We start from the raw sequence: 15,353 nt of genomic DNA on the forward strand, positions 1-15,353 counted from the left end.
CTCTACTTTTCTACCTCGATTAATTAAAAAAACCCAACAACCACCAAACAAAAAAAAAATTCTGGCTGGAACATCCAGGGTTCTTCTCAAGTCCTCCAAAAGTACCAAAATATATTTGAACTTCAGGTAAATGGCTAAAAGGCATCTTGTTTGTGATTTATCAGACATACTGCAAACACCTCAGGGGTTCTATTTACATTGAATGCTACCGATTGCTGAAAACATCCACAACAAGAAGAGACAAATATCCCTCATGGCTTAGTAAAACAAGGAAAGCATTCCTTAAAATGAAGGTGCCACTCTTGAAGCTCCCAGTGGTCTAACTAATGTACTGCAAATAAGAAAAAAACACGTGCAAATAGCTAATCCCGAGTATTTACATAATCAGTGCTATAACCATGGGCAGGTAGGTAGATATCTGAGAGCCTAAATAACTCATACCATCGAGACATGAAACCACGGAGGTAATTGTGAGACGCCTCCACAAACATGGGTGGAGGGTGCTACTCCAGAACTACCCATTTAGCATTTCAGTGGGAATCCCAAGGGAAGTCCATGAAGCGACACACCAGCGTCTTCCTTTTTGAAACCAATCACATAAACAAGGAAAAGATAAACACCACAGTAAAGGCTGCAGGAGATTTATAAAGCAGAAGTAATTGCATAAATCGCCTTTTTGCTGCAAAAACAAGATCAATGGTCCAGATCATTTCAAGCAGAAAGGAGGCTGCCAGCAGGTTGCCGAAAGCAGTCCATCACTCCCCCACAGCAAGTGCTTCTGCTGAAAGTGTGCTCTGAGCCGCAAATGAAGCCCAATAGGGCACGGAGGGCTGGTAAACAGTGAAATCCATCTTTTCATGGGAAACAGTCTTCATACTATGCAATACTCCTCATTTTTGCCTTAAATTGTTTCCTTAAATATTGGGGGGAAAAATTAAGTCAATTGAAGAAAACTATTTAACATACCTGAAATAAAGGGAGAAAAAGAACTGTAAATTAAACCATAATTTAGTTTGAAATGTCCAATTCTGGAACTTTAAAATACTCAGAATCACACTATTCAAAGACTTTAAATCATTTCCACCTAGTTTATATAATGAAGCAAACTGATTACAAAAAGAGTAAAAATACACTAAATAGTTCCCTGTTTTACAGTTACATTGTTTGTCATGTCACTTACCCATGCTTCGTGCCACACATCTCCTTTTCTTTTCCTTTGCCCTTCTCTTTTATTTTTTCTTTCTCTCTGCCTTTACGCCGCTCTCTTTCACGAGACCCGCTATGAGTTCTCCTATGACTGGATCTTTCACTACTTCGACTATAAGAACGTTGACGAGGTCTTGATCGTGATCTACACAAAATCCATAGTATTAAAATTTAGCAGTCAGGCATTTTTCACTGTCACCGTATGTTAGGTTTGTTATACAGTCCAACTATTTTAAACACATTTTGAAATCATTTAGTAGCTTAATACTTTTTAAATAAAAAACTACCCATTTATCAAAAGAACTGTGAAAAAGAAAGCAGTGCTTCTACTCTGAAGAACGCAAAATAAATTAAACCAAACTATGCAGCATCCACCCTCCACCAACATAATCTGGCATTACCAAAGGACTCCTTGGACCTATTTGATGAGGAAAGGAAGGACATTTTTTCTTGAACATTAAATTTTAAATTCTTAAGTTCCGATCAATTTAACTTGGCAGATAATCAAAGAATTTGCAGATGCTACTAAACGCTTGTATTTACATATTAAATACTTCACTAACAATGACATACCAATAAAAACCAGAAGAGCCAGCAGTGACGTGTCCAAACCCCTACGTCCTGCCTGCAGAGCTGCTACTTGCGCACAGCTTCTTAATATCAAAATCAGATTTGAAATACAGTTTGCAGAAAACCCATAAATAGGCCAACCCTACAGGCCCAATAATGCAAGAAACAGCATATGGGTGCAAGCATTTGCACATGTATTTGGTTCTTGGTTACAAGTTCCTACAAGGCTATAGGATATTCTGGTCTCTATCGTGTTACCCATTCCTCTGTAATAAATGTATGTTGTTACTGATCTACTTGAATGAAAAAAGATCAAGAAGTATTACAGCATGACTGTTACTCTGGGTACCCAAAGAAAACTTTTCATTATTTCTTGTAGATAGTTTTCCAAATTTTAATTTATAATTTATCAGGGATCGCTACATCTTTTCTATGGTACACGAGTAGCTATAGACAACAAACCCCTAGGAAAGCAGCAGTTGAAGTTTGCATTAGTTTCTTTTACAATGTACATCTTCATAAAAGGTCTGACAGCACCTCATTGAAAAGTTTCATTAAGTACTAAGAGGGCTAGAGGGAAGGGCATTTTTCAAAAGAGCATAAAAAAATTATTTAGCACCTCTTGGAGCGCAAAACTCCAAAGGCCTTTAAAGGCAAAATCACATACAAAAGATCACTCCATTTAAAAGGTAACAACTGTTTTATAAAACTCAACAACAGAATAAGCAAAAGAAAATACTACATCCAGATGAAGCTATAAATTACATTTAGGAAGAATGTTGTTACCAAGTCTGGAACTTGTCCAGCAAGCTGGGGTTAACATATCTATTCTTGCCGTCGAGCCTTTCAGACTAGCGCTAGAGGTCAGAACCTCCGTTTTACGTTTCATTCAGCAGATGGCATCTCTTGCAACACAATATCTCCTATTATCAGTCACACTATTAGCAGTAATACGACAGATCAAATTACCACTTAAGTGGTGTATTATGAACTATAGAACGTTTTCTGTCTCAAAATGGATTTTTATTATGTCATCACAAATTAAAAAGCATTCATCCATTCTTCTTCTCAGGCAGAGGAAGTTTTGACCTAAAAGAGTACTCTGGACATTAGAACTATATTTTGGTTGGCACAAAGACACTGGTTTTACAAGCATCATGATGAGGCGGGCACAGATTTACAGACCACTTACAGACATACACTATTCAAAGGCAACCTTGATTTCTGAGAACTCTGCAGGTAAGATGCAAAGCCAGAAACAGAAAAAAAAAAATAAACAAAGAAAACCTCTGTAGCAACACAAATCACCTTCATTTGATGCAAGGCCTCTCCTTACCTAAGGGTGTAGTCCTTCAAACGGAAATAACTGAGGAATCTAAAGTATTTATTGCTAGAGAGCTTACTTGCTCTGCTCAAATTTGAACTTGATTTCACATCTACATTTCACAGGTGCAAATAACAGCAAATTCAGTTCAGATTAGCTGGATGCTCAAATCCTAGATTTCTAGCCATTTGCATGCCTTAAGTAGAACAAACATCAGGTATAATCGATATACAGAAGAGCCGCTTTTAAAAATTAAAAGTAGACTTGTCACATCAAATCTGTAATAATGTACTTATAACAGCATTGACAAACTGATAACATTTGCTTTACAGAAGCTGTCCCTGTTCTTTCATTTGCAGGCTTTTACATCCACAAAATTTATTAGCCTAGAGTGATCACCAATCATAGCTTATCCTTTGGGGTTTACGGTTATAGAAAATAGCTGATACAGCTCATCTTCCCTGTCCCAGTCCCGCAGGTGAGGCAGGCAGATGACTATCAATGGGATATTGCAGTGAAGACCTTAACAAAAATGTTAAGTTCTACTCCACAGAATCCATCTCTGCAGGACACATGAGTTCAGTCAATCCTTCAATTACCAGAGAAGTTGATCGGGGCTGCAGATAAGCCCAGAGCACAGATGCAGGCAATCCAGAATTGGCTTCATGCAGAGACAACTTCACTCTGGTCAGACTTGTTAGCTCGGATAACAAGTTAGCACATTTAGAAGGGTCTTCAGGGCAGTTCAGGTGTGAAGTCTGGCTGCCTCCATGGGTTGCAGGCTCCAGCCTAACCCCAACTGACTGTGATGCCCTATTTAGGGGATCTATAGAGAGAACAGTGCAGAGAAACAGTTGCAAGGCGGATCTAGTGTATTCTGCTGCACCTGAATCCCCTTGCAGGGTCTCTCCTGTACATTTGCTCTCCAGTAGCTAAGACGTACACAGGGTTTATTTGCTTGGTACAGGACTGAGCAGCCAAGGCAGGAGCGCTGAGAGCAAGAGACAAGCATGCCCTAACAGAGCCCCTTGGTGCAGCACCAGGTAAACATCAGCCACACTGACCTGGATCCACACAGAGACATAGCACGACCTCCAAAGATTAATTTTCCTGGGTTTTCCGTCATTGTACAAAGTTCTTTGCAAATATTTTTCATTATTTTCCCTTAATGCTTCAGAGCTACAGCCCTCCCAAATAAAACTAACTCTGCCTGCTAAGTTCCTTGTATTTATATTGATCACAAACAGTATTTATAAAGCACAAATAAAGCAACACAACTCCAGAAATACAGAAAGATGCCCTAAGCCCAGCCATGAACAGTTGGACTTGATGTTCTTAAAGGTCTTTTCCAACCTGAATGATTCTATGAATAGGGGTGAAGTAAGTAACGAAAACCAAGGCAAAGAAAAAAGGAACAGTCTAACATTAATGCTCCCTTTAATTTCCAAATGCTAGTGACACTTAGATTCTGTTAATTATCTTTAAACCGGGGTAACTACTGTGTTCCCAGTGTTGTGCAGCAACGAGTATTTTTTATAAAAGCTTACCTGGTATTAACCTTTCTCCTTCACAATCTATCCAAAGTCATAGTAATGGAGGACTATTAGAAAAACCACTAGGCAACCACAATCCACAGTTTTATTAACAAAGTTAAGTTGAACTTCAACTCTTAAGTGTACTAGTAGGCTGAAAAAAAAAATCTTAGGAACTTCTCACACAAGTAAAAGCATGAAAATTTTAAAATGTATTTGCTTAACTATCTAAGTAACAGCTTCGTATATTATGAGTTAAGACACATTGTGTAGTTTTACCACACTTCGATGAAACAAAGGAAGCACAGAGACTAAATACTTCAATATACAGCCTTAAGATGCCAAAAATAACAAACTCTGCAGTATAATTCTCTAGAACAATTTCATCTTACATGATAAAGTTCTGCCAGCAATACTGCCAAAACTGAACCGGAATTAACAAGAAGCCAGCAATAAACCATGTAAGAACTGCTGGGCTCAAGCAGGTAAGACCACAATCTTCTTGATCTCTGCTACTGCGTGCACTCTTAAGAGAGCTCTCAGTTTCTGTGAAGTGCCATAGGAAATGATGATTAACTACGACTGAAGCAAAAGCCACAATTATACTGATACACTGCATGAACACTGCATCTCTTCTAGAGCGCATGAAACTGTAGCTCTTTAGGCCATGCCACAGGGCAAGCACCAAGATGGATAGGGACCCTGCACCACAAGTCTCACCGGCACAAGCGTGAACTGCAAAACACTCAGGAAAACAAACAGACAATGGGTTTTGCCTACAGATTTTCCCTGCCTTCCAAAAAAAAAACCACCCTAAGACTTCTTGCTCCCCAAACCGAAAAGCTTAAGGAAGGGATAGACCAAAACAATAAGCAAAGAAGAGACTCGCTTTATCTTTTAAAAATGGCATAAAATGTAATCTTGGGGGGGTGTGGGGGGGTGTCAAGCATTTCGAACATGAGAACAAAAATGAAATAATTGATTCAATGAAATTAAGAAAACTTAAATAACTTAAGATAATGCAATTAGATTCACAGCAAGAAGGAAGTGAAAGGTATACACCACCATATACTGACCAAAAATATGTGTTCAGAAAGCAAAGAAATTACACGAAAACATTTTAAAAATACAAAGAAGGAAAAAGCACAGCTTTCCACAAAATATGCAAAAGGATATGCTGTGTTTCATATATACAAGCAGATGTTACTACTCTTCCTGAGTTTTTATTTATTTGTAAGTACGCCCAAAAAACCTGCCCTCTTAACATACAACTGTTCCAAGACCTCAGAATCTAAAACCGGTCTAATTTCCCCCAGCTCTGAGGGAAGCTCCAATCTCTCTTACACCCCAAGCTAATACAATTCGAGACTAATTCTGCACCACCACGCACAAGTTCCAACAGACCAGGTGACAAGAGGACTACTCAATGGAGAAGCCACGATTCCCCATGTAGCTTGGCCTTGTCCGAAACCTCCACGTAACAGTAAGTGACTGTGAACACATACCTTCCTACAGACATCAGCACGAAATTAAGACAATATTTAAAAGCAAGTCTGGAATGCTGTAAGCTTCAAGTCTTTGACTTTGCAATCCAAACAGCTTTCTCCTCTTATTTTCTATGCTGTTTCTTCCCCCTCTCTTTCTTTTAAAGAAAGAGGTAACATTCAATCTCTAGTATCTGCTTTTCTGTGGCAACTGCAGAATTTGAACAATGAAACCTTAGAAATTTAGATCACACAAGGCTACTGACCCTTCTCTAGTACACCAAATTAATTTATTAAGACCAAGACCAACAAGAAAAACGATGCTTCATATTGCCTGAAATACACCCCGTACCCAGCGGCCACAAGCCCCGCCAGCACGGCTGGGTTCACGGGCACAGCCTCCCGGTGGCGGGTGACGAGCGAGGGCTAACCCCGACCCAGAGCACCGCCAGCACCGTCACAGTGCCAGGCTTAAGCACACTGAAAAGCTGCACTTAAAGCCACAGAACTTCACTTGAAAGTACGTTACCATTTTAATGAGATAGCTTTTTCTAGGAAAGGACTTTTTTCCTTGCCTGTAAGCCCAAAATCCTAAAATATTTGTCTTAAGAACACTTTATGCAAACTTCCGTTAAGACCTACATTAAATCCAAAATGCACAATAGGCTCGTGACACTGGAAGACAATTTCATAAAGTGAAAATCAAAGTATACTAGATTTGCTACTCCGTGTATAACAAGCTACGGTACCTTTCCATTTGTAGCATAAATGAATTCACCTGTACGTTACCATGAATTACTATTAAAATATCTTATGACAAATACAGAAAGAAAATATACAATTTCATGAAATGGAGCTACAAGAAGTCATCCGTGCCAAAATTCATCAGTAAGCAAGAACAAACATCCACAGATCTAGCAGAGAAATAAGGGGGTTTTTATTTTATTACTGTTGAAAAATAGATACAATCCCGGTTATTCCTATTAAAGCAAGTCCCAAAGTGTCCAAATTATAGAACTACTGGAGGGGAGAGAAAAAAAAAATAAAAAAAAATCAAGCTCGAGAGTCAACTGCCAGCATGCACACCCCCTTCCCCCCAAACCAACACACACAAAACACCCACCCACCATGCCAAAGGTTAAGTCATTTAGTCAAGTTCAAAGATCTTCAAAGAGTTCTTAGATCCAGATAAGCCCATATGTTACCAAAATTCTGTGAAAAGCTATTACTTTCCAATCTGCTTTTCATGTCTAAGTTACAGAACACACAGATGCTTGGCATCACTCAGTATCCCTAAATTCTCACACCAGATAATCAAGGCTCACCAATAACTTTCCTATCTAAAATCCTAAGAAATGTCTTTATTCCATCAACACTTAGTCCACTTGTAAAAATTGAAAGTATCCATAAAAGCCCATTCAGTTACTGCACAATAAGTGATAATTTGCTAATTTCTTCACAGGTAATCAATTAAAATGTAAAATATTGGATAAAATTAGTTGCACTAAATTTAACAGCTGCTCCATAAGCATAATTAGTTTCACAAGGGCCATATGTATTCTGAGCAGAGACAGAGTTGAAACAAATAAGCAGATTTTAAAACAAGTTTGAGGAAATCTGCATTTAATTAGCAGGTGGGCGCTACAACTGCATAATGTTTTTATACATTTATATTTATGAAGTGACAGAAGATCTAAAGGCTTTTTAAAATGGCGTTTATTGTTTGAATGGGAACTGTTTTGCTGCATGCTAAAGTGATTTAAATCCTTATAGCTCTGCTTTGAAAAAATCATAAATGGTGAAAGAAAACATGTGGAAAACTGTAAAACTAGAAAGAATTTGCGACAAAAAGCAGATACACATACCATAACCAAAAGGAAACTACACTTAATTAAATGTACACTACATCTGGAATATCAGCCTAATAAAACGTGAAACTATTAATTTTCATTGTTCTAAAGGAAATGAGGTCAGTGTCGTTTAGTATTTCCCCAATTATATTGCTCTAAAGCATTGAACTATATCTTATAGGTACAATCTAATCTTTTCAAAACACTACAATTTGAAAACAGTCACTGATATAGACTTTTTTAAATGGAAAAAGGAATTAAGAGTACAAGAACAAGACAGCTCAAACAGAAGAAAACAAGCGCTCTTTCAGTGAAAAGTAAGTTCTTGAAAAAATAAGTTGTTCTGTTGGCAAACAGCAACCACCGCTCAAATGAAAGTTTTGGAGATGTCAGGTTCCTCCTTGGCATTCTTCTAAGCATCTCTCAGCTGATACAATTCCTATTAGATTATTGTTAGCTCAATAGCCACAAATTCATGCCTCTCTAATACTTCAGCAATAAATCAAAAGTCTGAGAAAGAACAGTGGAACACAACTGCGTTGCATCAAACCTGGATACTCATATTGGTAATAAAGACACAGTGCAAATGCACAAAGAATTGCAGCAAAATGACATGTTCTCTTTCAAACCATATTAGGAGAAAGTTTCTTGTTTAACTCAGCTTCACTAACAGGGAAAAAAAATAAAAAATAAAAAAAAACCACAGTACAAGTTCCTGGGGAAGGTAAAATAATTTCAAACATCAATTGCAAGTGTTTGGTGTAGAAATTATCTACTTTTTTTAAAAAAAATGCAAATATGGATACATTTCAGGTCACCATCAGCTTGCAATTTGAAAATGCATGCATTTGAGGAGGTTAAATATAGATAACATGTACAGTTTGTTTATTTATTATTAAATACAAGGTAAGTGAAAATAAAACTAAGCAGCAGAGTCAGCTTTTTAGTCTGAAACGAGACTGGTGCCAGGAGGAAGGAAGTTCTTTCAAGCCAGCAGTTTGGTAAGTGATAAAATAGAGGAATATTAATATTATCCATAGTGCCAGAGAAAAACAAGGTGAAATATAAACAATAACCAGGACAACTGAGAACCCCGTTCACAGAACTGAGAAAACAGATTCACCAGATACAGGCATCAACTTAGGTCAGCAACAAACAATTCTCCCCCTATAAATTATTTATATAATCAAACATTTGAGGAAATAATACTCAAAATTCCAAGGTGCTGTAATTAAAAAAAAAAAAAAAAAAAAGATTGCAGTTACTGAAAACTTGGCATGAACAGCCCATAAACGCAGCCGGGCAGAAGAACAGCTAGAGAAGACGGTACTTTTAGGTTTTGTTTATTCTCAAGCAGCCCACCACAGATTTAGTTCTCCAGACTACAGCCTTCTTTGGAAGCAAGGAGAAGTGCCACTGTTGCCTAGACCAGCCTACAACGAGCCCGCTCGCAGCAGCTAAAGATTGCAGACCCAGTGCCGCCACGGACAGCGTATCCCCCGTTCAGCACGCCGACACCACCACAAAGGGGCCGGAAAACCTACAGGACATCAACAACAGGCTGAAAAAGAACTGACTCTAAAAATACAGAAAGTTGATGCAAATTGAGCTTTTGTGTCAGCAGCCCTTTACTCCAAGACTTGCTCCTCGTGGAGCTGGGGCAGAACGCCTTGCCTACAGAATGAGCGATGGAAGAGAAGCTGACTACGTCCCCATCAGCTGCAGGAGCTCTTCCACAAAGGCCTTCATGGAAAGCTAAAACCAGAAAACAGACTTTACTAAGTATTATCTGAACACCAGAAATAGAAATCATAGATTCAACAGCTGCTATTCGAGCATGGAGATAAACCATTTGGTTTTGCTGACATGCTTGTACAAAATGCCCAAAGCAGCCAGTTGCACTAACCTGTACGTAACCGTTGTGCGCCTCCTTCACCAAACGGCTCACTTGAGGAGCATTGCCTCACATGCCTCACAGAAGTGAGAGCTGCTCCAGAAGGCCAGATGCACGTTACACATACGTATGTAAGTACATAAACTAACTGCAGTGTTATTGGATACACATTATTTTTGCATTTGGCACAGAAAACTATATGTACTATTTTTCAACAGGCTTTTTTAATGCAGAGGCAGGATTGCGGGAGCAGCTGTGGCCAAAGTAAGCGCAATGAAGTGTGCTGGCTGGGATTTGGGAAGGGAGAACAGCTGTGTGAACAGCTCCCACTGATCTACTGGAATTGCGAACTGCTCCGCTCCGTTAGTGATGGCAGGAGGGGATTCTCTCCCCATTTCTTTCCTTCAGCTCACACAGAGGTCACTAATTGTCCTTGATATAACTGGTCCAAAGGAGCTGAGGATCTCTGGCCTCATCTTTACTGGGGAAAAAGATGCTGCATCATTCATTTCCCTTGGTAATCTGTGTGAAGACTCTGAACTGCCTCTCTTTGCTTGGATTTCACCTCAAATTAGGACCATCAGTTTAAGAACACATCTGTTGTTATATGAAGTGAATTCCTCTCACACCTTTCTTTTCTTAGAGACTGCCTCAAAACAGGAATTTTTTCTAACCCTATATTCACATAGCTATCTCATGACTGAGCAGAAAAAAGCTAAAATTTAATTCTAACAACTTTAGGTAATAAAATAACAAAGGAACAGAAGTTGGTACGCTGTTCTGGCTATTAAATAAACCAAGAAATATTAAATAAACCAAGAAAAAAGCCAGCCCTCTGATTCCCTGTCCCTTCTCATTCAAAGCAATCTTGAAGTTCTTGACTTCAAGGGCATAAAACCACACACCTACCTACACAGATGTATGTAACACCCAGCTGTGTGTATACTATATATAAATTTCCACATAAAAACAAAGTTAAAGTTGATAAGAGAAGTAATTATTATTCCAGTAATCCACTAACAAAAAAATAATAAAAAAATAAAAAGAAAGCTCAAACGAGTTGAGAATACCCAGCTTGCCTTCTGCTCATACAAGAGTTTAAAAGCTGCTCAACTGCAAGGTGAGGCAAGAGCAGAACAGTTGTTCGTTCGCCACACAAAGATACCAGCAAGGAGGATTCCTCCGGCTCCTAAGCAAATTCCAGGAGCTGCCACTGCTTAGGCTGAAGAAAAAACAACCAGGAAGAAAATGTGCCGTATGAAACTTCTGTCCTTTAGATTGTACAATCCTCTAGGAAAGACATTCTGTATCTTTTTTACGTCCTTTAAAAAAAATGGAAAAACATAAATTCTACATGAATGAATAAGGTAACGTACTATTAGCAAGTACATTCACCAGACTTTGTAATTAATGTACACATACACATGCAGTTATTCTGTTCTTGATACAGCTGGAATCTATTTTAAAAAAACAAGGGTCTATCTTGTTTTTTAATACTCTTTTTTTATACACTTTGGTTTTTTATACACTTTGTTTTTTAATACAAATTATTTGTTTCTACATCATGCAGGCATCAGTGACCCTGCAGCTGCTATTACAGGAAGATCTGGATGTATCACACAGCAGTGAAAAAGGGTCGAATTCATTTTCCAGATGGAATCACTATCTGGGTAATTATTTGTTGTAAATTTGACAACACCTCCAATATTATGTTAAAACGCTAAGGAACATAAATGAGAGATTTCAAGGCTGAATTTTTCACTTCCCTGGGGCTGTTGAGACATTCAAATTAGCTATAGGTAAGAGCTCCTCTTCTGTCTCTCTGACTGGGCCACTGTTTTATTTTTTGTGACTGTAAATCATCTAAGACTGAGGCCCCAATCATGGTTTGAGCTTAAAGATGCTATAATATTTATGTATACTTACATCTGCAAAGAGATACTAGACAGCTGAAAGAAATTACCTAAACAGATGCTTGAAATCAACTTACACCAGGGGATACTAACTGTTCTCATAAGCTAAAAAAAAAAAACAACAAAACAAAACAAAAAAAAAACACCCCACAAAAACCCCAATCCAGAGCATTACAGCACTGTCAACACGAGGCACTCAAACTGGCACGCACCACCAGCATGGACCCAAAACTGAACTAACAGAAAACATGTCAACATTCCTCATTCTTCAACAATGCAGCAAGCTGCAGAACCCTCTAAAAGGTAAAAAAAAAAAAAAACAACACAAAACAAAACAAAAAACCCAGAAAAAAAACACACCAAAAAACCCAAACCCTGCTTAAAGACTGGAACTATTGAGACAGACTCGATTCCCGTGATGAACAGGGGTCTCAAATGACGCTGTGTGAAAAGCTGTGTGCCTACTTTTACTTGACTGGTAACAAACTAAACTATTACTCTGACCTCACAATTAAGAAAAATGGAAACATTTTTCTTTAATTCAGTCACAACTAGCCACTTAGGTTTAAATTTTGAGATGTAAGAAGTTTGAGGTATTCCACCTATATTTTTTACTTCATAGGTTTATGAAGAAGATAGAAAGATTTTTAGAACACTATCTTCTTTCGCCAAGTTAAAAAAAAAATATCACCACAACAACAACAAAACACAACACAAAAACACAACCACACCACACTAAATACATTCAATGAAAATAGCCATAACTTGACTACAGGATCAAGTCTCTGAAAATCAAGTCATAAAACGGCTTTAGAAACGCCTAAAGTGCACACACAAAAAAAAGCAAAAACATATGATGCCATACTGTCAAAGTCTTTTAAGTCTTTTGAAGACACAACATAAACAGTTTGTATATTTTATGACTATCTTCCAACACACAGTCTATAAATGCAAAGATAATTTTTTAATTTACACATAAGTTAGATGCACCTTACTTTAATATTTTATATTTTCCAAACACAAAGTAGACAGAGGAAAGCATGGTATTTTTTTAATATTCTCCTAGGTGAACATTGAACAGCTTATTTGCTGGAGACTGATGAATACGTAGCGGACAGGCTTATCAGCTGCAGAATCTACTTTACTGGAAGTTGTCAACTATAAACCCTGGTGTGTCTTTCCCAACCCCCAACTCTAATGACTAATTACAAACTCCAAGGAAGGGAGCAGAAAAACTCTGGCATTTTCACTTCGTATTCCTCACTGTTTTCTGAGGAATACTCTCTCTAAGGAGAGTTTTCCTCATGGAACCTGCAATTGTTACATAAAATATTGCAAAATAATACACACCAAAAAGAAACAACAAAATCTGGGTTATTTTAAAAAAATACATAAAGCAATACAGCTACTTGATTATTATACTTCAAAATGTATTATAACTGTTCTGATCAATCGATAATACTGATTGCAGACTAACTGATATTGGTCCCAATTTAAACAGACAATAAAGCTCTATCACCATGTGAGTTTTGCATACCTACGCCTTTGTGTATAAAAAGATTCTCAGTTTTACAATGGAATTTTCTTCTAAGCTTTGCTTCTCATTTAAAACATAAAATAAGAAAACCTCACAAAACCACAGCAGAAACATGAAATAATTACAGACCAGCTTTGCACGGCCTTCCCGAATCTGCAAGAAGCCTGCAATGGCAGCTATTACATACTATCCTCATCTCAATTTTGAAACCTGAAGGCCAGAATTAAAATGTAAACTGTATTATTTCCATCACTGAGAATATTACCAAAATTGTGCAGTTAAACCAACTCCAAAAATAAAACACTACCTACTGCATCCCCCAAACAGCAATTACCTTCCCAACAGCTACATCATGACTCCTAGAAAATTAACACCATTATAGGGAGTTGGAAGAGGGGGAACTGGAACATAGTGAGATTTCAGAACTGAAAGGTGTAATATATGTATGTTAACAATGTACTAAGCAAGGAAATCCTGCCTGCCACCCTTCTGGTACCTTCAAATGCTTTTTCAGTAGTCACTGATATCCCCATGCCTGCGATGACACTGCTACCTGCCCACAGCCCACCGTGCTGGCAGGCAGTTGTGCTGTTGTGCATCTGTCCTCTCTCTCCAACTTTGTTTTTTCCCCACACCTATTCTTTCCTGCTGCTAATCGAACTACCAACTCTTTAGGGCTGAAATTCTGTTTTGAATACTCATCGATACTGCAGACAGCACACAGAGCTTGATCCCTGCCTGGCACTTTCCTATTATAAGTAACATAAGGGTACGTTGACTAACCACAGGCAATCAAGGTATTATCATCTCATCTGAGGGATGGTATCATCTCTAAATCTATTGCACTTCACAGTTGCAATGCATAAGAAACTTGATAACTTTGGTTACCAAGCTTCAGTTTTCTAAGATGCACCAGTCCTTGTGATCATATTGGATTACTCTAAGATACGTGCCAAAATAAGGTCAAGACTTCCTTGTATTATTCAGATAATTTGATCTTTTTAATGTAGCTGAACTTGGGAATACTCCATAATTCAGATACTTTACCACAGTCTTCAGGAAAGCTCTCACCAGAATACTCTAGATCTTTCTTTGTCCTGTTGCCAGCTGCGCAACATTCAGACTTCTCGTGCTCCTTCCAGGCTAGGGGTGAGCAACAACACACCCCAACAGCCCCCAGTGAGGCTCTACTGACTTGGATTTAAGATTAGAGTTGCCACCTAAGGCACTTTCGCAGTCTGCAGCTAGCAATCCGTTAATACACTCTGATCTTCGCAAATACTTGCTCAGTGGATCTAGTAGATCTGACAACCCAAGGCGCAAGGCAGGTAGCACGCAGATGGTTTGTCTTTATTCTGCAGATCAGATACAGCTTTGGACTCGTCAGGACAGGTCGCTGTTTGTCCTCCTCGGCGCAGCTGAGCCCTGGAACGGCACCGACGCACACGCTTGCCTGCCTTCGTGCTCATGCTGACCCTACTGCCTAGCTCGCTTTCGGTTACAAGGTTTTCACAAGTAAATTTAATGATAGACTGGAATCATGAAAAAAAGGACCCTCATTCTGATTTGATAGTTAAAATTCCTGATGTCAGAGACTTAAGGAAGAACAACCAGCACACCTGAAATTAATAATGGAAAATAAACAGGTAATTTAAGTTGAAGGCTTGCTTGAAATTCCCATTTCTCAGATACACTTTCTCTTCACTCTTCCAGTGCCCTGTCCAGCAGCTGTTGTTTGCCTACCCATTGGAAAATAAGACACAAAGTAACATTACAAATAAAAACACCTAAACTTTCAGTATATTCAGGCTTTTGAGAAACTGACATGTTTTAAAAAAAAAAAAAACACTTTCAAACTTTTCACAGACAAACAAAACAAAAGATTAAGGGCAAGAATAGCAATAACAACTTTTTGATTGTTTGTTCTACCATTTGTTTATTCTATCATTTATTTGTAAGTGGTAGCATATAGCAAAACACTCGGAAAGGATTGAGCATAAGCAGCAGCAGTGGGAAACAGTACAACTTTGCCATTTTTCATTC

The 15,353-nt window shown here is 38.3% G+C and overlaps 1 protein-coding gene across 1 annotated transcript in view; it reads right to left on the reverse strand.

Annotated features, from left to right (window-relative positions):
- The window catches only part of RSRC1 (arginine and serine rich coiled-coil 1), a 168,588-nt gene that overhangs the window by 129,251 nt on the left and 23,984 nt on the right, over window positions 1-15,353 (reverse strand). Inside the window, exon 4 of the mRNA XM_037406974.1 lies at window positions 1,181-1,351. Coding sequence (XP_037262871.1) covers window positions 1,181-1,351 — 171 coding nt within the window. The remainder of the gene's footprint in view (window positions 1-1,180; window positions 1,352-15,353) is intronic.

The sequence above is a fragment of the Falco rusticolus genome, chromosome 13 (genome assembly GCF_015220075.1).
Source record: "Falco rusticolus isolate bFalRus1 chromosome 13, bFalRus1.pri, whole genome shotgun sequence".
In the NCBI taxonomy this organism is placed as follows: Eukaryota; Metazoa; Chordata; class Aves; order Falconiformes; family Falconidae; genus Falco; species Falco rusticolus.